Here is a 23,450-nt window from a genome sequence, read left to right as displayed (position 1 = left end):
ACACCATTGGACAGCCCGCGTGTCGTTCTCTTCCCAGAGGACAACCATAGGCCGACGCTGTCGCATATCGGCCCGCCGCCGCGGGCGCCTTAATCCCCGCCCCGTATACCGAGCTTGCGCATTCCATTGGGCAGCCGCGCTTGTCACTCTCCGCGGCCGAACGCAGGGGGCGGGCCTGGCTCCCCGCTGCTTTCCAATCCCTGTCTCCCATTGGCGAAAACGCCTGTCGCTCCGTGCGGCGGAAGGCGCGGGTTGGGGGGGGGGGGAGGAGGAGCCATCGAACGGCCTATCCCGCCCCCCCCCGGGACCGGGGGCGCGCGCGCCGCGCGGGGGGCCGTTTGGCGCAGGCGCGCTGGAGGCGGTGGCTGCGGCGGTTGGCGGTTGCGAGGAGCGGCGGCGCGGCGGGGCGGGCGGCCCATGGGGCCGGGCCGCGCTGCGGATGGAGCCGCTGCGCAACGGCGGCGGCGGCGGCGGCGGCGGCGGCGGCGGCGCGGAGGAGAAACCGCGGCGGAAAGGCGGCGGGGCCGAGCCCGGACCCCCCCCCCCCCCGGCGGCGGAGCAGCGGCGCGGTGGGCGTTGACAGCGCGGCGGGGCCGCAGCCCCGCGAACGGGGCGGCTCCGTCAGCCGCCAGCGCAGGGACTCGGTCCGCAAGAACCGCCCGCGTGAGTGCGGCGGGAGCGGGGGGGGGGGGGGATGGGGGGGGGCCGTTGGGGGGTGGGGGGAGGGGTTTGAAGGGTGGGGGGAGGGGCGGGGCCGAGGGTGGGGGTTAAGGTAATGAGCTGGAGGGGGTGGGGCTATGGTGGGTGGGGCCAGGAGGGGGCGGGGTGAGGCTGGGGGAAGGGGAGTTGGGGGGCTGGGGAATGGGGCGGGGGGGGTGACCAGCCCTGGGGTGAGGCAGGGAGGGGGGGGGGGAGGGGACACTGGGACAGCGCGGTGGGGTGGTGATGTGGGCTCAGCACGGCCAGTTTGGGGACAGTGCGGTCGGGACACGGTGGGGTGATTTCTCATCCAGTATGGCCAGTTTGGGGACAGTGAGGTGGGGTGAGGATGTGGGCCCAGCACGGCCAGTTTGGGGACAGCACGGTGGAGACCTGATGGGGTGATGTCTCGTCCAGCATGGCCAGTTTGGGGACAGTATGGTGGGGACATGGTGGGGTGATGTCTCGCCCAGCGTGGCCAGTTTGGGGACAGTATGGTGGGGTGATGACGTGGGCCCAGCATGGCCAGTTTGGGGACAGTACGGTGGGGACATGGCGGGATGATAGCTTGCCCAGCATGGCCGGTTTGGGGACAGCACCGTGGGGATATGGTGGGAGAGCAACAGGGTCTCAGCAGGTTGGGGTGGAGGATGGGACAAGCTGAGCTGTGGGGGCTCGGGGAGATTGTGGGTGAGATGGCGCCTGGTGTGGTGGGGCAGGACGCGGGGGCTGGGGCCGTGGAGGGTGCTGAGGTGCCCGAGTTGGGGACCTTGGATCGGAGGGGGCGGGAAGGTCACTGGTAAGGACACAGAGGGCGAGGAAAAGGAGACAGAAGGACGGATGGAGGCACCAGGGTGTGCAGCCAGAGCCAGGGGGTAAGGGCTGAGTGGCCGGACTGGTAACTGCTGGAAGAAAAACAGTGGAGAGCAAAGAGAATGGTGTAAATTTTGGGAGGGGAGACCCCCGGGGGTTTGGCAGGGACTGGGCACAGACCAAGCCGGGCTTTGTAAGGAAAAAAAACCCGTCTCCTGAACCACGTTTTTAAACGCCGTGTCAGAAGCGGTCGGTGGAGCGAGCGAGGTGCAAAATGGATGGCAGCCTTCATTTTGGCAGCAGCAGGAGCTGCCGTTCAGGTGGCTGGGGCTGGGGCCTGGCTTCAGCCATGTTGGAAGTGGAACTGAGGGATTATTTCCTTTCCTTGTGCCCGTTGGAAGGAAACGGCCATCTCCTGAACATGAAACAGCGTCAGCGTCGTTCCCCGGTACCGGCACAGCCGTTAAAAGGACGTCAGTGAGCGAGTCCGAGCTGCAGACGGGACTCAGGATCATCCTGCGTCTCGCAGCAAGGCTCAGTCTGTTGGCTGGCAATGCCGAGACGTTATTTTTACTGTATGAATGTAAAGTTTTAAATAGTGTTCTGCCTCTTATTTTTTCCTTAGCTGGGAAAAAGGAAGCTTCTCTTTTGCCCTTAGTGTGGAAAAAGAGGAATTATATCTCGAAAGACTTTCAGAGTCGTTGGCTGAACCTGGATGCTGCTTGTGTTACTGATTTCATGCGAGCGCAGCTCAGCGATGCCAGCGTGGCCGTGCTGCCCTGCCTTCCCTTCGCCTCTCCCTTCCTTTCGTTTCCAGGATTACAGGAACGACCCTGCACCGGGAAATGATTGTAAACTTCTTGCGAAATAACAGAGGTCGTTGTGGGGTTTCCTGCTGCCCCGAGAATAACAGGATGAAAGAGAAATTTGATAGATGTCATGGTACTAGCAGCGGTGAGCATCCTTGCGATTTAGCTGCAGCAAAACCAGCTTTGTGGTCTGCAAGTCTGCTTGTGTGGCTGGTGTTACAGGGAAATCCCAGCAAACCCGACCAGTGGGAGCTGGGGAGTTGTTAATTAGAGACGTGCTGGTTCCTAGGTTGCGGCCCGCTGTGGGGAAATGTAGGAGATCTGTGGTATGAAAATTAGGGCGGGTTATACTCCTCTGCCTTGCTCAGGGGCAGCTTCTGCGTCTTCTGTGGAAAATGTGGATTGAAGTTGGCCGTGGAGGTTCTGGTTTGTTGCGGCACGGTTAACTGCAGAGGCTGGCGTGGGATGCTTTCGGGAAAACTGGTGTTTCTGGCAGCTTCCAAGGCAGGATTTGGATCCAGTCTGGAAGGTGAGCGTAGTGTGAGTCGGGATTAGAGTGTATCTTGTCTTTCCTAAATGATTCTTGTCATAATTGGAAGAGAAATGTGCTGGAGCAAGTCCATCCCTTAACGGGGACAATGTCTGACATCAGAGTAAATTACATTTTGAAGTTAAAACGCTCGATCCCACCTTAAGGAAGACTGAAGCAAGCCGAAATGAAAGCAAACCGCTTAACGGGCGTCTGATCCAAAACGTCCTACTTTAGCTCCCGCTTGTCTGCTGCTGGTGTGTGGCAAACGAGCTCAGTGACCTTGAGGCTTGTCTTGCCTGCCTGTGCTGGCAGATGCCCTGGCAGATGAGCCCTGCTGCCCCAGGAACGACAGGATTTCAGCGGGCTGCCGTTCAAGCTCGTGATCTTTCTTCCTCCGGAGTTGTCCGTCTGGAGCAGCCGTGTGCAGCGAGGGCGGTTTCCCTGCAGAGCTCTGGGAAGGGCTGAGGCCGAGGAGGGTGGGGGGGTGGGGGGGATGAAGATTCGATCTATCTGAAATCACCTGACCTGCAGCGGTACAACCGGCGTCGGAGCTGCGGGCCTGCCTGCACCTCGGGGCGTTCAGTGTTTCGGGGTGCGCTTCGCGGGAGCTTGATCGCGGGCGCCGTGATTTTCAGTGTGGCACGGGTAAAAGGAGGAGAAGTCAAGGACGCTATTGCTCTCGGAAGGGAGTGAGAAATGTCCCTGCAAACGTGGTGAAGCGGAGATCCGTTGAGGTTCCTCGCTGCTTCGGAGTATTGCGGTGGTGGGGAGCGTGACGGCGTTATTGGTACAGGCAGAAATGATAACGCCTTTGGCAGCTCCAGAGGCACGACGGAAGAATTCCTTGCTGGTAATGAATTATCATGGAATCTGCACTTACAAACTGGACTGGGGCTACCCCAGATGAGCAAAGAGGATGTTCACATCGTGCTTGCTTTAACGTAACGGTGGGGTATCAGGTGGCTCGCAGTGGGCAGGGTGAAGCGCCAGGCACAAACCCGATGGTGACCAGATCGTGATGAGCGGGGGAATATTTGTTGTAATCCATCTTCCTTACGATAAGAGGAGGAGGTCAGCGTTTCAGTTCAGCAGCTTCCCCCCTTCGCCCCTTCCTTCACTCTCTCCTGTGCTGCTGCTCCTTCCCGAAAACCTGGTTTCCTTGGCAGAGATGAGTTTCGATTATTTCCCCGAGAAACAAAATATGCTTTATTCTGTGGCATGTTTCTTGGGGGGGGGGGGGGGGGGGGGGGGGAAGAAAAGCTTGTTTTGATGCTTTTGCCAGGCATCATCCATAAAGTTTTACTGTTTGACAAGAGGGGAGGGGAAGTAAGTTGCAGAAAGTGTGTCTCTAGCGTAGGGTATTCATGAATTCCAGAAGAACGCCTAAAAACATCAAGAAGTTTCTGAAAACGTGTGCATGTGTGGTATAAAAAAAGAAAAAGCGTGTCCTCATCTATTCTGTAGTGGTTTTGTTTTGTGGGGTTTTTGGTTTTTTTTTTAGTTTTAGCGTCTTCTATCAGAATCGTGCAAAGCCATAACGTACACCTCGCTTTAAATTCTCAGTCTAGACAGTAGCCATGCAGAGGTACAAATAAAAGACTGTTTTGGCAGCTCCCTTGCGGTACAAAATGTAAGCTTTGGGGTTTAAATACCTTTTTATGTTTTGGCATTGTGTGTGAAATGTGAATTTCTAGCCGAGCCTGATTTTACAGATGGGAGGATATGTGGACTTAGCGTCACTTTATATTAAATGCTGATGAATACGGGTTGTTTTTTTTTTTTTTTCCTCAGTTGTAAAATTTCCACCGTGGTGTAACGCTAGGGAAATACAATGCTGAATATTTTAGAGTAAGCGTGGAGATGCTGTCACACTCTCAGCTAAATTGTCAGCCTTCATTGCTCCTCCGCAGGCTAATCTTTTTAGCTTCTGGTATAATTGGCTCATAACTTAAGGATCAGTCTGAGATACAACTTGAGCGGCTTGTCCTACGAAGACAATCCACCGTGGAGATCTGCTGTTATGTTGTCCCTTTCATCTTGACACTCCTGCAGCTCTCGGAAGTCTGTTCAGTTTGTTTTAATTTATATAGTGTCCAATTTTACAAAGTAATTTCCATAACAAATGCAGCCATTACATATTCCTCGCCCCAACGAGCTTACAGTCTAGCTCTGCAAGGGATTTGAAGAGGGAGGGAGGGTGGGCAGCTCTCTCTGGGGGGAACACACCGGATCCTTGAGCTTTTCTGCGTGGGTACGAGCCGTAAGCCCTGAGCTCTGTTTGCAGCCCGCTCCTTTGTTGTTTGTTCCGTATCCATAGACCTGCCCCTGAGAAGAAGGTTTATTTTTAAGACGAAGAGCTGTCTGTGCGTTGCGTGTACATAGGTACGTATGGAGCTGCTCTTCAAAAGTGCCTGCGCTAGGGGAAAACAACGCTTTGACAGGCCAAAAGGCGAAGAATTTTATTTTCTTGGGGAAAAAGTGGCTTGAACGTACTTTTATAACTGGTGCAGCGTGTCGCATTAGGGAAGCAAATGAAACTAGGGCTCGTGGTGGTGTCCCTGATCTGCTGAGCTGTGCCCCAGTCTCACCAGTTCCTTTTTCATACCCCTGCTCTCGCTCTTTTTCGCGCTGAATACCGTTGGCATTTATCTCTCTGTCTTACCCAATGTTTGAGAGCGGGGTTAAGCGGCTGTCACCGTGCTAACGAAGCAATGCGGAGTTTCTTTAAGGAAAAAGGAGGTTTTGAATGGAGAGAGCGGTGCTGCCTTTGAGGAGAGGATTTCCTGCCTTTCTTGTACGTGTCCAAGCACCCACGGAGAGCTTGAACGCTTCCCGGGAGGAGCTGGGCAGGAGGAGATGCTCGTCCCGTGCTCTCTGCCCGCGGGTTGCTCATCCTCCCCGTCGTCCTCTGCCCGGTGAGGAGAGACGTGCGGGGCTCGCTGCCGGCACAGAGGGCTCCCGGGAGCAGCAGGGAGGTGGTGAAGTGAGGCAGCGTTTGCCTTTTTCTGCCTTGGCCGTTAAAGCTGGCGGCTCCTTGCTCTGGTTATTTCAGCAGAACCTTCTGAGCGAGGAAAAATCAGCCTCTGGGCTCTCCAAAGGCTCCACCAGTTCTCCCAGTGCTCTAGATGTGCCGTCTTGTGCGGCAGCTCTCTTGGAAAAACTGCTTCAGAGGCTTTAAAGGGAGAGCTCTTCGGATGGCTTTCCGCTGCAGCGTAGGTGCTGGGGAAAAAACCGAGTGTTTTAAGAGAAATCTCGGTAGCAGATGGTGATGGCGGTCATCCAGGAGAGCTTCCTCCCTCCTGCCTTTGAAGGCGTGGATTTTTCTCGCTCTCAGATACGGAGGAGCTGTCGCTGCCCTGCGTGTTCACGTTGGCCGACTTCCTGTCACTGGAAGGAGAAAAAAAAACCAAACGCCACGGTCCGACATGTCATTGAAATGGCTTCCTCTTCTTCTTCGTGGGCCGTGCTGCTCTCCTACAAAATTGGGTTTGCAGGAGAAGTTTTCTCCATGCCCCACGTTATTCGAGCGCTCTGTGTGGATCTTAGCGCATAGAACGTCCTTTGTGGTGCGCTAAAGAATGACTTAATTTCGAGCTAGCACGCTGCTTCCTCGGATTCTTAACCTGTGGCTGGCACGTATATAATGAGAGATCCATAATTAAGAATCGTTTGGTGTAAGTTAATTACCTTAATAGGCTATCTTCAAGAATTTATCCCTGGTGGCTTACTGAAGGTATAACCGAGCTGTGGCAGATGGAGAACACCAGCTGCTCCGCGCGGAGAGGCTTTCTGCAGCTGGTGCCGCCTGAAGCCAGCGCTGATCCGAGGCCGTGTCCCTGCACGGGGGGTTGGATGCTCTTTTTGGGGCTAGCAGGGCCAGTGCTGGGTGAAGACTCGTACGCCCTGAGCCCACCCTGACTGCAGTTTTACACCCAGCTCTCCTGTTGCCCCATTAGCCGTCTGCCAGGCAGTGTATAACTGGTGTGGTTTAACGCCACACTTCATGTCCTGCAAGTATAACAACACCTGAATAAGAAGTAAATTTCTGGATGTTAGAAAATTGAAGGGTTTCAGGGCACTGAGAATGAGCTGGGATGAAGTTTCTAAGGAGCTGGTGTCTTTTTTTTTTGAAGGGGGAACTGGGAAAGCTTCCTAAACAGATGGACTGAGTTGGTGATTCTCGTGCCCTAAAATCTGCAGGATTTATGTCCCTGAACATAAGAGTTCTCTCCCTAAGAGTTTGGTGTGTGAGCTTCGCAACCAGCTTTAAAATGAGCTGCTGTTATTCTACTGAGCAAATGCAGGTGCTACCAGCTGAGCACCTGCCCTGACGTGGAAGCCCGTTAGCTTGGGATGAAGCAGCCCGCAGGGCGTTTTCAGCTACGTGGCTTCGGCGGGGCACCCTGCCTTAGGTTTCGGATGTTTTTCTGCTGCACCCCCATGAGGGCATCTCCAAAACCCCACCCTGTGCTCTCTCTCAGTTTTTACCCTTGGGAGAGTGAGGCTGGGGAGAGGATTGCTGTCTCTAAATACGAGGGTAGGGATGCTTTAAAAAAATATAAATAAAAAACGCAGGCTTGCAGGGAAAAAAAAAAAAAAAGGCATGTTGTGACGGGAAGAATTATATTCCAGAAATCACAAGGAGGTTTCCCGGCACCAGGACAGGAGGTTTCTGGAAGCAGTCCCTTCATCAGAGCAGAGATGACAAAGCAGCCGAGTGGGAAATCTGTGAAAAGGGAATTTGGGATGTCAGTGACCGCGACAGACAGGACGAGACTGGGCTGAGTGACGTGGGAAGCCTCTTCTCGTCCCTTTTCTCGCGTAGGGCTTGGTGGTTTTCCAGCAGAGTTCAAGCAGTATTGAAAAGTGAACGTGGGGAAACTGGTTTCGGTGAACTGGGCGTTCAGAGTGGCGTTCACCAGTTCAGTCACTGGAGGGACTGGAGCAGCAGCAGGCTCTGGTTTGGCTGCCAATGCCCTGTTTTTACCTGTATGATGGTATTTTTATTGCTTGTTCTCCCGCCAGCAGGGCACGATCCTTGTTCAGGGCATTTTTCCGCAGCGGTGAGTTGCTAAATCTAGGACTTTGGTTCAAAGAAAGACGAAACACTTTGAGAGGGGGATGCTATTCTGCCATTGACGCGGGGACTGCTGGCTTTTGGGTGCACGTGCCGTGTTGGAGGTGGCTTTGCTGTGGCATTAGGAGGGCCTGTGCGCAGGGTTTTGGGTTTGAGGTGCTGGGGAAGAGCAGGGGGGTGAAACACACGGAGGCTTGGTGTTTGCTGCCTTGGTGCCTGCTGTGCAGAAGTAGGGTGTCCGTCTCCCTGTCGGAGCGGTCGTGGTCTCTGTCACCTCTGTGTGTCACCTCACCTGCTGCTGCCACACTCCTCCACGACAGAGCCCTTCCTTTTCGGGCTACAGAAATCCTGGAGTTTGTCCTGCCTTTCCCTTCGCTTACATTCTGGGGTCTTGGACTCTCCTGCCCGTGAGGGTGCTCCTCCTGGTCTGGTGTCCCCAGGGACGTGGTTCTGGTGCTGCGTGAGGAGGCCCAGGCAGCCAACGTTCCTCTCTTGAGAAGTAACTTCACGGTGTAGTTTTTTGTGAAGCACTTCAGTCAGGTTTTCACGCAGGAGTCTTGGAGTAAGACACGTGTGCTAAAAATGGCTTTTCTCCGCTTAAAGCGCTCGTTAAGAGTTTCCGTCCTGAAATGCTGAGTTTGCAATTCTGGGATTCGTTTAGGGAGCGCAGAATGAGATTGCCGTGAAAAAAGTCCTTGACTTGCTCCTGCTTGCGTTCTCTGTTGGGCTGTGATTCAGATTCCTCCCTCTCTCTCATTCATGAGCAGTTATTTTTGTGTCTGTTCTTGTTTGAAGTAAATGCAGTAGAAATAGAGAGTGATTGGGATTTGGATGTGCCTCCTAAAATAGAGTTTGCGTCTTCTTTCAACGTTTCTTTTGGTGATGGTTAGGGGTGGCCTCTCTAAATATATAAAAATAACTCCGTGGTTTAAAAATAACGTGGGTAGCTGATGGCTCTAGCAGCTCCCGGGGAACTACGATGCTCTGAAAGGGCCTGTTTTACCTCCGCTCTGTGCGGCGACCACGTTCACCCGCCGAGGAGCGAGCACGTCGCCTTCAAACGTGCGCTTGAGGCTTTTCGCGGAGGGTTTTCCTTGGGAGCCAGTTCCCCCCCCTGCCCCTGAGCTGTTTTCTTTGCTCTTCAGCTTTCTGAAGCGCCGCCTCGGGGTGTTTGGGTGTTGCTCGCTGACGGCTTGGTGCTCCCGCGCCTCTCGGCGTGCTCCTCCCGCGCTCCTGGGATGGGGGGGACGGGGTCTGTGGGCAGTTCTGGGGCTGGCTGCCGCTTCCCGGAGCTCGACCGCAGGGATACCCGCTTCCCGAGGGCGGTAGGCGCGTGGGGCACGCTCCTCTCTCCGCGGATGAGCGAACGTGCGTTATCGCGCCTGTCTCTGACATGGAAGAATTTTCCTAAAACCCAAGATCCTTCCATCCAGAGGAACGTTAGTAACAGCTGCGCTGCGTTCGGGTTTATTTTCTAAACATTCGCTTTTTTTTCCTCTTGGAAAAAACCCCTCGGGGTGTAATCCCGCTGTCATAAGCGGTAACATGTGGCTACGTTTTTCTCTTCGCTCTGGAGCCCGCGCATCTCGTTAGCTCCAGCCTCTCCTTTAGCTCGTTAATAGCAATATTAATCTGTTCCAGCTCTCGGCTCTAATCGCAGATTCCATCTGATCAGGGTTTTCTCTTGATCTTTTCCAAGAAGCTCATTATCTAATACAGCTGTAAATGTTGCTGGGCCTGACACTGATGCATATTTTGTACCACGGGGGAATTTGACTAATAAAATAATCCAATTAGACATTTGTTTTTGTCTCCCTGGGGCATCTTGGATTACTTGTCTCCCTCGGTTATGAGTTGTAATTAGTTCACGTTTGTACATCCCTTTGATGTAAAAGCACCGGTGTTATCCTTGGCTCTGGATCAGCACTTTAGAGGAGAAATAGCTGGGGATTAAAACATCCAGGGGGCGTTGGGGTACCGTCAGACCCGCGCTGCGTGCGTCTGCGGTGCTGCCCGGTGGCGCTGCCGGTATTTCGGTGTCGCCCGTCGCATGTGGGAGCTCCTGAACACGGGAACGGGAGTCGGGCTCGTGTCCAGAGGAGGCTCAGCCGCGCTTGTCCAAGACAGACCAGGCTGCTAACGTTTTTCTTTGTTTTCCCCTCAAAAATGAACCGATCAGACGAGCGTTTCGCAGTCCCTAGAGAACTGCACGAATTCCTGCAGTTTAACTCTTTTTGCCGGTGGCGTGACAGTCTCGTACCCTGTTTCTTTGTCTTTTTTTTACATTTCTTTTTCTCTCCTCTCTCCAGTCTTTCCTTGGTTTGGCTTGGATATCGGAGGGACCTTGGTCAAACTTGTTTATTTCGAACCAAAGGACATCACGGCTGAAGAGGAGGAGGAGGAAGTGGAAAATCTCAAAAGCATCCGCAAATACCTGACCTCAAACGTAGCTTACGGATCGACAGGCATTCGGGACGTGCACCTTGAACTGAAGGACCTTACCCTGTGTGGACGTAAAGGCAATCTGCACTTTATACGCTTTCCTACTCACGACATGCCTGCTTTTATCCAAATGGGAAGCGAGAAACACTTCTCGAGCCTCCACACTACCTTATGTGCCACGGGAGGTGGAGCGTACAAATTTGAGCAGGACTTTCGCACAGTATGCATTTTTGGCTTCTATACGATTGGGGTCTGGTAGTGAAATTCTTTTTGAAGCTTAAAACTTTCTCTGCAGACTCGAAAGCTTCTCTAAATCTTGGCTTTGGAACAGTGTAGCTAACTCAAATTAAACCCCATTCAGCAGACAGCATGTGGAGTCAACTTTGCATCTCCCTGTTAGGATACTTTCTTTCCTGAAAGTGCACATAATGTTCCTGTAGCTCTAAAATTATTCACTAACTTCCACTGCCTGTGCTCTTACGAGACTTTTTCTGTATTATTAATCTCTGATTATGCTGATCTCGGTCTTGTGGGTTTTTTTTTTTTTTCTCACTGCTGTCTTTCACGTGCTTAATGTTAGTTTTGTTGTTCCTTTGCGCAGGTGGTTTCATTCCTAACAGGCATGTGAGGGAGCTGATCGAGGGTCTGTCAAATCTGCTGGTAAATTAACTGAAAGGGGGTTAGTAGCTGGGATTTGACGTCGTCGTCTGGCTTCGTTAGAAGTCTGATTTGTGTTCGTGGGTGAAAAATAAGTGTGTGATAAATACTTTGTTTAACCAGGGCTTGCAAAAAAAGCACCAAATAAAGAGGCTTTTTGTGCAGTCGAGGCAGTGACATGAGGGGAAACCAATTTCATAACTTCCTTCCTTTTTTTGCTTTTTTTTTTTTTTTTTTTTGTGCTGGGTTTGGGGGGATTTTTTTTTTTTTTTTGTGAAGTCCCTTCTCATTTTCCCTTGCTTTTCACAGAACCACAGAATGGTCAGGGCTGGAAGGCGCCTCTGGAGATCAGCTAGTCCAACCCCCTGCTAAAGCAGGTCACGCAGGAACGCGTCCAGGCGGGTTTTGAATGTCTCCAGGGAAGGAGACCCCACAGCCTCCCTGGGCAGCCTGTTCCAGGGCTCTGCCACCCTTAATGGAAAGAAGTTTTTCCTCATGTTGAGGCAGAACCTCCTGTGCTCCAGTTTGTGCCCGTTGCCCCTTGTCCTGTCACTGGGCACCACTGAGAGGAGCCTGGCCCCGTCCTCTGGACACCCACCCTGTAGATATTTATATTGATCATGCTGGTGCCTCAGAGCCAGGGCCTAAACCAGGCCCTTGGAAGCCGATGGGATTCTCTCGGTGTCCATCTGCGGATCCAGTTGTTGGTTTCCCCCCTCTGTCACGTCTGCCCGCCGCAGGGCCGGGCAGTTTGCACTCCGCGTGCGTGGGGAAAGCTGGAGCCCTCCTGTGATCGGGGCTTTCTCAGCCACCGCAGGGAGGGATGGAGGTGGCTGCGTTGAGCTGGCCCTGGACGCGTTTTTCTAGCCCTGAGCACGAGCACTTTAGCTCCCTGGCTACTTCCTGAATATTCTTCTTTCTGTTCTTTTTCCCCCCCCCCCCCGCCCCCCTGCCAGATGGGTGACCTTCAGCTTTGTAAGCTCGATGAACTCGATTGCCTTATCAAAGGAGTGTTGTACATCGATTCGGTGGGATTCAACGGGCATTCGGAGTGCTACTATTTTGAAAACCCGACGGATGCTGAGAGATGTCAGAAGCTCCCGTTCAACTTGGAGAATCCCTATCCTCTCCTGTTGGTGAACATTGGCTCAGGGGTCAGCATTTTGGCTGTGTATTCGAAAGAGAACTATAAACGGGTAACGGGCACCAGGTGAGTGCTGTCGGGGGGGTAAACTGAGTTTTGTTTTGGAGTCTGGAATGCGTTTCTGTGGTGTGGGTGACATTTTCAGGGACGAGCTGCGATAAAGGAGGTGAGTTGAATGGCTGAGCTCCTGCTTTTACTGCCGTCCCTTATCTCTGCCGGCACAGATCCCTCCTGGAAGAGAGGATCTGAATGTCAGCTTTTGGTTCCCTTACTGCAGCCCGTCTCTTGATTCCTACAGCAGGGCAACTGAAAAAACAGCTTCTGAACTGTTTCATTTGCCATCAGAGGGATCCCATAGTTCGGGATTATCCCAAATCTAATGAACATGTTGACAACCATTAGCTTTGATCCTAGTGGTAGAGATTTCCATCCTGACTTCCAAAGTTAACGTCGTTTTGGTGGAAGGGATGCTGGCGCGGCAGTAATTCCTCAGACAGTTCCTGGAGTGCTGCAGCTGCCCTTTTTGAAGGTGTCACTCTTGTTGCCAGGCAAAGCCAAAGAGCCCTGTGGCTTTAAGCTTTCCTGAATTTCCTGAAAGTCAGCAATAAGAATTAAAAAAAAACCCACAGTACAGATCTTACTCTTATTATACATCATTAGTGTCGTGTGTCCTCAATAAAGTGAACAGGACATCGTTTTTTCCCTCCCTGATTCTTGAATAGCTGTGCCCTAATACTCCAGTTACCCCTCAGGGCTAGTGTTCATTGTAAGATCGACTTCTCTGAGTGCTGGGAAGAAAGTGGGTCTTGGAAAATAAGAAAATGAATTTCTCATGTAGAAACGTGCCCTCTGCAGAAAGCGGCGAGGGCCTGGGATTCCTTACAGGCTGTAAGGTACTTGGGAGTGAATAAATTTAAGGATCTGCTCTTCCAAGGTTGCTCTGCCTGAGAAGAGAAGCAGCTGAGGGAAGGGGGCGGCCTGGGCGAGCCGGGCTGCGGGGCTGAGCCCTCCGAGCTTTCGGGGGAACGAGCCGTTTCTCGGTCTCCTTCGAAGCAAAGTGGGTGACTTTGGGTTTGCTTTCTGTTGCAGCCTTGGAGGGGGAACCTTTTTCGGTCTCTGCTGCCTCCTCACCGGTTGCTCCACCTTTGAGGAGGCCCTGGAGATGGCCTCCCACGGGGACAGTACCAAGGTGGACAAACTAGTGCGGGACATTTACGGAGGAGACTACGAGCGGTTCGGCTTGCCAGGCTGGGCCGTGGCGTCCAGGTAATGGCTGCTTTTGGGTTTTATCCTCACTGGAGATTCTGCCAGGGTTGAAAAACTGGATTGATGTGTCTTAGGAGAGCACCCCTTCCTTCTGCTGTTCTGCTTTACCAGACCTAAATTACCGCTAGCGGCGCTTTTTAAAGTTAGAAAGAAATACTTCCAGGGGAGCGACTTGGGTCGCCGTGTTTCTCCTGGGGTTCTGATGCAAACGGACCTTCAACCTTGTCTTTCCAGCTTTGGGAACATGATGAGCAAGGAGAAGCGGGAATCTGTCAGCAAGGAGGACCTGGCCAAGGCGACGTTAATAACCATCACCAACAACATCGGCTCCATAGCGCGGATGTGTGCGCTCAACGAGGTATTGGGGGGGAGATCCGCTGGCGTCGCTTCCCGTGTAGAGCATCCCTGGTGTGCCGCTGTCACGCAGAACCTCTCTTTCCCTGCGTACCCTCCCCCAGACACGCGTTCCTACTCGTCTTTTGGGGTGTCCGGTAGCTCGTCCTCCGCTCCGTTCGGCTGCTGCAGCAAACGCTGCCCTCGCTCGTCCCTGGGGTGTTGTGAAAACGGGGAAGTCAAGCACCGAATATGCGGCAGACGCGAATCGGGGGACAAACAGTAATCGTGTATTTACAGCAACGTTTGCAGGTTCTTTGGGATTGCCGGGGATAAATTAAAAGCTGCAGGTGTAACACAAAGTTTATCACTAATATAACACCACCACCACACACTACACGCACACGTACACACCACCACCAACAACAACTTGCCCGCTGTAGGCCCGGCCGCCGGGCGGATAGACAAGCCTGTAGAACAGGGATACAGCGGGACAAGAGACAGTAAAGTCACAACAAACGAGGATACGCTCAGGGAAGCACAGGAATGCACCTGAGGAGAAAATGTGAAGTACACCCGGGGAGGAAAAGTCTATCTCTCAGCGTGAGCTGAGGTAAATAATCTCACCCACACGGCGTCCCGAGTTGGGGGGATGGAGAAGGAGCGAATTCGTCAATCTGTCTGGTTGTTGGTGTGGTTCCGAGTTGATCCTGTCCCCGTTTTGGGGCCGAAATTGGGGTGATATTTATACTCGAAATTTTACATGACATCACCAGCGTATAGGTGGGGGTGGGGATGACTATAGACCATCTTATCACTGATGTTAATGCCACAAAGTCTGTCCCATGTACACCCCACAAAGTCTGTCCTTGTACACCCCACAAAGTCTGTCCTTGTACACCCCACAAAGTCTGTCCTTGTACACCCCACAAAGTCTGTCCATGTACACCCCACAAAGTCTGTCCATTTACACCTGCGTGGGGGGAGGTAGTGGCTCCTTTTCTTCGGGGCACAGAGAATGGGGGACTGGGACCTCCGCCCCGTCTCACCCTCCTCTGGGCATCCACCTAACCCCAGATCACGATCTAGGGCTGGTTGCCCCCTGCCCAGCGCTTGCCCCCTCGCCCGATGCCGAATTTCATGCTTCCAGGCGTGCAGCTACGTGGTGTACGGGACTCCAGACTTAGGGATTAACTTGGCGCTCTCGCTACGTGGGGTTTGGGCCGGAGCGTTGCTCCGGGACCCGAAGAGCCCTGGATGGGTTCGGGGTGGGCCGGGGCTCTCGCTGAAGCCCTCTGCTCAGTGGGGAGGTGAACAGCTTCTTGCGGGGCGGTGGGGGTGCGCCCAACCGCCGCTCTGGGGGGGGATGCTGCGAGCCAAGGGCAGCTGGGGCCGGGGGGGGGGACGGACACGCAGAGCCCGGGGGACATTCCCCGAGGTGTTTTTCCGAGTCGCTCTCCCGTTTTTTGGCCAGGCCCCGCCACTTCCCACGGCCGTTGCTGTACCTTTGGGCTTTCAGCTTCTTTACAGTGCTGCCTTGTTGCATTCATGTCAAGCAGCATTGTACAGGGCTATGAAAGAACAGAGACACGCTCTCCGCTCCCGGCCTCTTCCCGTGGGATGGGCTCGCGGGATGCAGCACCCTCCTGACTCCCGTGGCTGCTGGCAGGTGCTGGTTACCTTCCTTGGCCGCTGAAACGAGGCACGACGTGTTCCAGACGGTCTCGCCCGCGATAGATCGGCAGCGCCCTCGCTCTGGAGTACGCAGAGAGGCTGATGAATAATTAGGGGGAAAGCGTTAACGAACGTGGGGGTGGAAGGAGGATCCATAGAAGGATGCGAGTGAAGGAGCAGGTCGTGATCCTGATTCCTCTGTAAGGGCAGGGACTGGAAATTGTTTTCTTGTTGGAGAACAAGAAAGCTTCAGGGTTCCTCACTTGGCTCGGGAGGACCAAGTTGGCGTTGAAAAGTTTGGCTGGAAGTCTGATTTAAGTCCAAAGTATCGCTACTTGGTTGGTCTTTTCCTTTTTTTTTCAGAATATAGTTGGTTATGGGTTTCTAAATCTTTTTTTTTTTTTCCTCCAGATTAACAGTAGAGCGCCATTCGGCCTTTTGATGAGTCAGAGGCTGGAGTTGTGGGGAAGAGAGAGGAGATGGCATATGGTGATCAGTGTTCGAGCCAGTATAAGGATCTCATAGCCAAAAATCAACCATTCTGTTCAAATTCCAAAGTTAGAAAGGCTGTAGTTAGACCTGTGGCTTTCCAGGGAGTCTGAAAAAGAGCCTGCCTTGACATGCCCTGGCTGGTACTGCTTTCCGACGTGGGAACACCCACAAGGATGTCTGTAACGTTCTGCAAATCCTGCCCGACCCTTTCAGCAGTCCCTTAATTCAGAGAAGCGTTTCTGTTGGAAAAGACTGAGACCAAGTTTGACAAGGAGTGGCTGAGGGGGCTGGGATGGTTTGGTCTGGAGAAGAGGAGGCTGAGGGGAGAGCTTTTCCAACCCTAATGATTCTGTGACCTGTAAGATCATCAAGTCCAACCGTCACCTGAACACCACCAAGCCCACCCCTGAACCATGTCCCTCAGCACCACACCTACACGTCTTTTAAACACCTCCAGGGACGGTGACTCCACCACTCCCCTGGGCAGCCTGTTCCAGGGCTTGATAACCCTTTTGGTGAAGAAATTTTTCCTAATGTCCAGTCTAAACCTGCCCTGGTGCAGCTTGAGGCCATCACCTCTTGTCCTGTCACTTGTCATTGGGGAGAAGAGACCGACCCCCACCTCACCACAACCTCCTGTCAGGCAGTTGCAGAGAGCGATGAGGTCTCCCCTCAGCCTCCTCTTCTCCAGACTGAACACCCCCAGTTCCCTCAGCCGCTCCTCACAGACCTGTTCTCCAGACCCCTCACCAGCTTCGTTGCCCTTCTCTGGACACGCTCCAGCCCCTCCATGTCCTTCTTGCAGGGAGGGGCCCAAAACTGCACCCACCATTCGAGGGGCGGCCTCACCAGTGCCCAGTCCCATTCTCTCTTGTCTTCACTGGGGCCCTGGCCCCTCCCAGCACAGTTCCTCAGCGCTCCCTTTCTGACCTCCCCCTGCTCTTCCGAGCCGTCCCTTGCTGCTGCCAGACCCCAAGCCACCTCGATGTCACCTCTTGTTCGCAGATCAACCCTTTTGGGTCCAGTATTAAAATCCCGAGCTCCAAAAGCTGCCGGAGCGTTGCAGCTCTTCCCTCTGCAGCTCCCATCCCCGCTCACCGAGGCAGCTGCGCTCCGTAGCTGCCAGAACAGCTATCCAGGGTGATGCCGTTTCTCTGGGTCACTTGCTTGGGCGCTGACTGGTGCTTCCCTCTGCTCTCAGCTGGGTGTTTTTCATCGAGTCTTCACTGGAAAACGTAATTGAAAAGCTGCGTTTGCAACAGGCACTAAAAGTGTAACTTTTCTTCTTACTCCACGGCGGGGTTGTCATTGTTGCAAGCAGAAAATGGAATTTAGCCTTAACGTTCTCCTTTTCCCTTAATACTTGCAGAACATTAATCGAGTGGTGTTCGTGGGCAACTTCCTGCGGATCAATACCATCTCGATGAGGCTTCTGGCGTATGCGTTGGACTACTGGTCGAAGGGGCAGTTGAAAGCGCTTTTCTTGGAACACGAGGTGAAATTCCTGTTTCTGAAACTGATTTTTCTCTTGTGGCAAAACGCAAATCCTTGGAGACCGTAGCTGGTGGTGACGCCCAGGGTGCAGTAGGTTCCCAGTGCTTTGCTACTGCAGCCAGTGCCCAGGGTAGGGTCAGAAAAAAGCCATGTGTGTTGTTCCAGTAGCTAATACTGGAATTATTTACCACCAGTTGCCCAGAGCAGCTGGGGCTGCCCCCTCCCTGGCAGGGCTCAAGGCCAGGCTGGATGGGGCTGGGAGCGACCTGCTCTGGTGGGAGGTGTCCCTGCCCAGGGCAGGGGGGTTGGATTAGATGGTCTTGAAGGCCCCTTCCACCCCAAACCATCCTGTGGTTCTATGAATTTCACCTTTCTTGTGAATTTTAAGACTGTTGACAGTACAGAGGTGCAGCTCTGCTTTCCAGTACGGCCATTATACATCCATTTTGTGATGTACCGACCTAGAGTTCGGCCTTCCAGTACCTGAAGAGGCCTGCAGGAAGGCTGGGGAGGGACTTTTTACAAGACCCTGCAGTGACAGGACCAGTGGTACTGGGTGGGAAGCTGGGAGAGGGCAGGCTTAGACTAGAGACAAGGAAGAAGTTCTTCACCCTGAGGGTGGTGAGACCCTGGCACAGGTTGCCTAAGGAAATTGTGGATCCTCCATCCCTGGCAGTGCTCAAGGCCAGGCTGGATGGGGCTGGGAGCAACCTGGTCTGGTGGGAGGTGTCCCTGCCCAGGGCAGGGGGTTGGAACCAGATGATTTTGGAGGTCTCTTCCAACCCAAACCATCCTGTGATTCTTTTTTTCCGGTGTCCTCGTTAAAATTACACCGTATGTGTGATGTTACTGCTCGTGTGTCAGGCGGGTGCCCATGTTTGAGTACTTACTAGACGTTCCTGTCTGCTCCTCAGGGCTATTTCGGAGCAGTCGGTGCTCTCCTGGAACTCCTGGATTCCGCCTGACTCCGTGCGGGTTCCGCACGTCGCAGCCCCGGGTCGCTGAGCCCGCCTTCCTCTTCAGAGCCTTCGCTGACTGTTCCGCTCGCCCCCTGTCACCTCCTCGGGCGAGGACTGTCGCCTGCCTGTCTGCAAACAGTCGAAACCTCCCCTCCATGGCCCCGCAGGTTTGCTCACGGGTGCGCGGACACCCCGGCCGAAGGCGGCGGCTGTCTCCGAGCCCCCGGTTGCCGGCGCCGAACATCGGCGCGGCCCCGGCCCGCGGAGACCTCGTGGTCCGGGCTGTCCCCAGGGCTCCGCTCCCCTCACCCCAGCCTCTTCCCTGCGTCCGCTGGAGGCGGGGGGTGACGCACACCCCCCCTGTCCCGTGGTGGATGCCGATTTCGGGCTGTGACCCCCACCCCGCGGCACCCTCGGGGACACGCCGCGGCGCTGGCATCGCCTTGGGAGCGTCTGTCGGGCTCTGACCTTGAGATCTGCCGGGAGCAAAGCCGAGGATGAAATAGTGCGTTGGGGTTGGTTTGGGGTTGGTTTTTTTTTTCAGTTTGAGGCTGTTTTTCTCCGTTGTAAAGCTTGGCTGCATGTGTCCATACCAAAGAGTTGGCTTCTCAGTCGTGCGCTCGGGATCTTCTCTGGGACGTTCCGCCTCGCGTTTATGAATGATAAACCGCTGTAGTTTCGGGGGGGGGAAACCTCTCCTTCCCGCTGTACCCTTCCCTGTTTCCTCGTGCCTGCCAGCCTGGGTCGCTGCCGTTGGGAACGCGTGGGGCTGTCGCTCTCTCGGGCTGTGGCTTTGGGAAGGTCTGGGAACACACGCTGGCTCAAAGTGCCGGTGGCGGACGGCGGGTTCCCGGAGCAAAGCCGCGTGTGCTCCCCCTGCTCTCTGCAGAAATCCTTCCCAGCAGGTGGGAACGACCGGCCTCTCATCCCAAAAAACATCTGGAACAAGCCACGGGGTCTTTCGGAGAGGCGGGTTTTCATCATTCCCTCCCCCACGCACGTCTCGGTGCCCGACGGCGGCGCCGGTGCCGGTTCGGCGACCAGCAGCCCAGCAAATCGCAGCCGGCTCTACCCGTTGTTGCTGCAGCCCGGGATCCCGTTGGGTTCCTCCCGTCCTACCTGCCTCTCTTTTGGGCCTGGAAAGGGAAGAAACTCCCCGTTGAGAAGACGTTCCCCGCGCTAGGTCAGCTCCTGTGCGGTGTCTCTCTGGAAGGCTGTCCCCTCAGGGGGCCCAGGCAGCAGGCGCAGCGTTGAAAAGGCATTTTGGAAACTTGAGTTACTCAACTGGGGGCCTGGAGCTGCCTGAAAACATCCAGTAATTTGACAACCACGATGAAATGGGGGGAGAAGGAGAGAGGGGTGTTCACAGGAAGGGTTGCCCTTGCTCTATGCTGTCTGGGGAAAGAAATTTGTGTGCTTTTCCTGCGCTATAGTGCAGGTTTCAGTTGTATCCCGCTCCGCGTTCAGTGTAACGTTGTACTTTTAGAGGCGAGAGGTTTGAGCAGGATCATAAAGAATCAGGGAGTGGTTTGGGTGGGAAGGGACCTTAAAGATCATCCAGTTCCAACCCCCTGCCACGGGCAGGGACACCTCCCACCAGAGCAGGTCGCTCCCAGCCCCATCCAGCCTGGCCTTGAGCCCTGCCAGGGAGGGGGCAGCCCCAGCTGCTCTGGGCAAATTGCATCCAAGAGCTCATTTATTCTTCATTTCTTGGGAAATCACACAAAAGATACCCCCAAGTAGGTGTGTTAAAAAACCTCCACTTTCAAATTGCTGATTGTAGGTTTTCTGAACTTTTATTTCATATGGTAGAGCAAGAGTTAACGCACAGCACGTACCCGGCTGCTGCTTCAGGCAGGTCACCCACCCTCGCAGCCCAAAGTCGGGTCGTGGAAAAGAAACAGAAACACCCTTTGGCTTTTTGAAACATCCTCGTGCCCAGGATCGGCGTCCCTCCTCGGTGTGATACTGGAGTGATGCGCTGGGCTGATCGGGGTTAATGAATCCCGGGGGGGTTTTAGACGGACCACGTCGGGGTGGGGAGGGTGTAGGGGCCTCCTCTGAATCCCTGAAAGGCAGAAAAAGCGCCAGTTGGGTTTAGAGCTGTAGCCTTTGGGAGCTCATGGAAGGAAGAAGCCACCTTGGCAATGCTGTTGAGGAGAGCCGAGGGACCCCTGCAGAGCTGAGGGACCCCCGCGGAGCCCTGGTCTGGAGCGGGGCCGGGCTGGTGTCCCTGGGAGCAGCGGGAGCAGCATCCAGCGGGTGCCCCGGGGGTCACTGTGTCCCACTCGTTTTTCTGTGCATGTGCAGTAGATCCTGCGTGGGCTGACGTCCAGCGCCGAAGTCCCTGATGAGTTGCGTGTATTTTTTTGTAAATCGTTGGGTTTTTTTTCTTGTAATAAAAGATTACAGGTTTTTTTTTTTTACAAACTTCTCTCGTTTGCTTCTCGCCTCCTTCCTCCCAGCGACCGAGCAGGGGGTGCACATCGATCCGGACGGGCATCAAGAACGTGCCGGTGAAACGAGTCCTTCCCGTGGGTTTGTAGAAGCTTGTCACAAACGACCGGCGGCCTCCTCGGCCGCTTTGCGTTCCCCGTGTGTCCTGCTCCCCGCGTTTCGAAGCGTGTTCATGGAAGGGGGAAAAAAAAATAAATCAAAAATTCAAGATTGGCCGGTTGCTGGCGCTGGGGGTGGGGTGGGGGGGGGGGATGGGGTGTCCCTTCTTGGTGCTCCGGGGCTAGTGATGTTTTTAACCTTAAAGCCAGACGCTGCCGTGGGTCTGCGCCTCCGGGAGAAGGTGGGGTTGGGCAGGAGCGTCTGGGTTTCCCTGGGGAGCTCGGCTTTAGAGCCCCGAGGCTTTCGGAGGGCCGGGGGGTGCCGTTGTGAGCAGCAGCGGGCTCCCTGCACCCCTCAACCCAGCCGGGGGGGGGGGGGGGGGGGGTCTGGCATCGCTTTGGGGCAAACTGCGGCGTTTTGGGGGGTTGATGAAAGCTCCCGTGGGTGGCGATGGGCGCTTTGGAGGCGTAGGGACGGCGTGGGTTGGGTTGGTGGTGGAAAGGGGGAACAGAATGGTGGGAAACAACAACAACAACAACAAAAATGATGGTTTTGTGCATCTTGGTGCTGGAGCCAGGCCGGGCTCCGCTGCGTTGTGCCACCCACGAGCGGGGCTCCCGGCAGGTGACGGGGAGGGCAGCCCGGAGGTGGCTCCTTGTGTTCCCCGCTGGAGAAGGACAAGCAGAAGATCTCCAGGTGGGACCAGCACCCAGGCGCCCAGCACCCAGCACCCAACTCTGGGGGGTGCAGCCAGCACTAGAGGGCAGCAGCCCACTGCACTGGGGGGGGGGACACACACACGGAGGGGGGACAAGGGACACCAATGTGGGAGCGCGGCTTCCTCCAGGGGAGCTCAACCTGGGATGGGCCCAGCCGTGGTGGCGGCGGGAGATTTGGAAGGAGGAAAAAAAAAAAAAAAAAAAAAAAAAGGGGATTTTTATTTTGCTGCCTTGTGAAGCCTGGGGGAAGAGCGGGGGGGGGTGAGCGGGGGGGTGAGCGGGGCGGCTTCGAGCTGAACCCCGGGAAATCCCATAGGGTGGAGGCTGGAACCAAACTCCTCCAAATCCCGTGGGAGGTTGGCGTTGGCCCAGCCGGGCCTCTCGCTCGCCCACGGGCCGGGCTTTGGGCTGGGGGGGGGGGGGGGTGTTGGTTGGAGGTGAAACCTTCTCTTCCTCAGCGGGGCAGCCCACGGGGGGTGCGAAATCCCCCTCGGCCGGGGATCTCCAGGGGGTGCGGGGCAGCGGGTGATCCCTCCGATTTGGCACCGGGAGACACAGATAACAGGGGATCTCCCCCCCCCCCCCCCCCCCGCTCCACCCCAAACCAGCCCATTTTCCAGCCTCCCCCCCCCTGCAGAAAGGGCTGGAGGCAGACGTGGCACCGCAGGTCCCAGCCCCCCCCCCCCCCCCCCGGGGACATCCCTGGGGTGACAGAGGCTGAGCAATGAGGGACGCTCCCTTCTTCCCCACGGCCGGGGGGCTCCCAGGCGCAAACCCCCTCCACCACCCCTGCGAACACACCCCCGCTTCCAAAACCTGCTTTTATTTACATTTCAAGTCAAATCACATGCAAACTTGTTTTGTTTTTTTTTTTTCCTTTTTCTTTCCTCGTTTTTCCTTAAGAATAGTGTGATTAGCAAAAAAGACGCATTATTAGAATCTTAAAATAGCAATTAAATATACAAAAATATAGCTTACAAAAAAACCCAAAAAACAAACGAACAAACAAACAAACAAACAAACAAAAAAAACCTCCCAGCGAACGTTTTAAAAAATATTCTGCTGCAGAATTCGTAGTGTACAAACACGTCTATGAGGCTCCACGCTCCATAAACAGTCTCGGGAGTCGCACGGTAGTTACAGGACGGGGTGGGGGGACACGACGACCCCCAGTCCTGCCCCCCGGGAAAGCCACCGCCGCGTAATACTGACACCCCTCCACCCCCCCCCCCCCAAAAAAAACACCCCACCCCCCCCCCCCAAAAAAAAGGGGGGGGTTTGCCAAGATGGAAGGGGACGCCGGGGCGTTGGCTACGGTGCCCGAATTCGCCCCGTGAGGTGGCCGGTGGCGCAGCCGAGGGTGCCGGCTCACGGGTCCCTCAACCCGAAGCCCCCCCAGGGCCAGGCTGAAAGTGATGGGCTGAACCCCAAGGACAGGAGGTTCGCCCGCCCCCCCCCCCCCCCCCCCTCACCCTCCCTGGCCCCAGCGAGGTTTTTGGGGAGCAGGTGGTGGCCGCCGGCTCTCCCCGCTGATGGCTCACGCCGGGATGGTGCCCGCCGGAGGGACCAAGCCCTGCTGAGGTAGCCCAGGGGAGGGTGGGTGGGGGGTAACCAAAACCCACGAGACCCCCACGCAACCACCCCCCTGCCATCTCCCGCGGTGGGGGGGGGCGATGCCGCCTTCCCCATAGCCCTTTCGGAGGAGCAGCGGGTGCCGAGGTGACACCCCACCGCAGCGCGGACCCCCGGGGCGGAGGGGGGGGCCGAGACCCAATTTTCCAGGT

At 55.1% G+C, this 23,450-nt stretch overlaps 1 protein-coding gene across 1 annotated transcript; it reads left to right on the top strand.

The window, feature by feature from the left end:
- Positions 1 to 617: 617 nt before the first annotated feature.
- On the top strand, positions 618 to 18,603 carry PANK2 (pantothenate kinase 2). Its single transcript, XM_086463733.1, has 7 exons — positions 618 to 663; positions 10,240 to 10,592; positions 11,986 to 12,239; positions 13,263 to 13,439; positions 13,674 to 13,797; positions 17,308 to 17,433; positions 18,347 to 18,603. Exons 2-7 carry the CDS (start codon positions 10,485 to 10,487, stop codon positions 18,395 to 18,397), a joined length of 840 nt encoding a protein of 279 aa, XP_086319859.1. The 5' UTR covers positions 618 to 663; positions 10,240 to 10,484; the 3' UTR covers positions 18,398 to 18,603.
- The last annotated feature ends 4,847 nt before the right edge of the window (positions 18,604 to 23,450 follow it).

Source organism: Leptosomus discolor, chromosome 4, assembly GCF_034619465.1.
Source record: "Leptosomus discolor isolate bLepDis1 chromosome 4, bLepDis1.hap2, whole genome shotgun sequence".
Taxonomy (NCBI): domain Eukaryota; kingdom Metazoa; phylum Chordata; class Aves; order Leptosomiformes; family Leptosomidae; genus Leptosomus; species Leptosomus discolor.
Note: the sequence above shows the minus strand (reverse complement) of the source record. Positions and strands in the feature narration are given on the sequence as shown.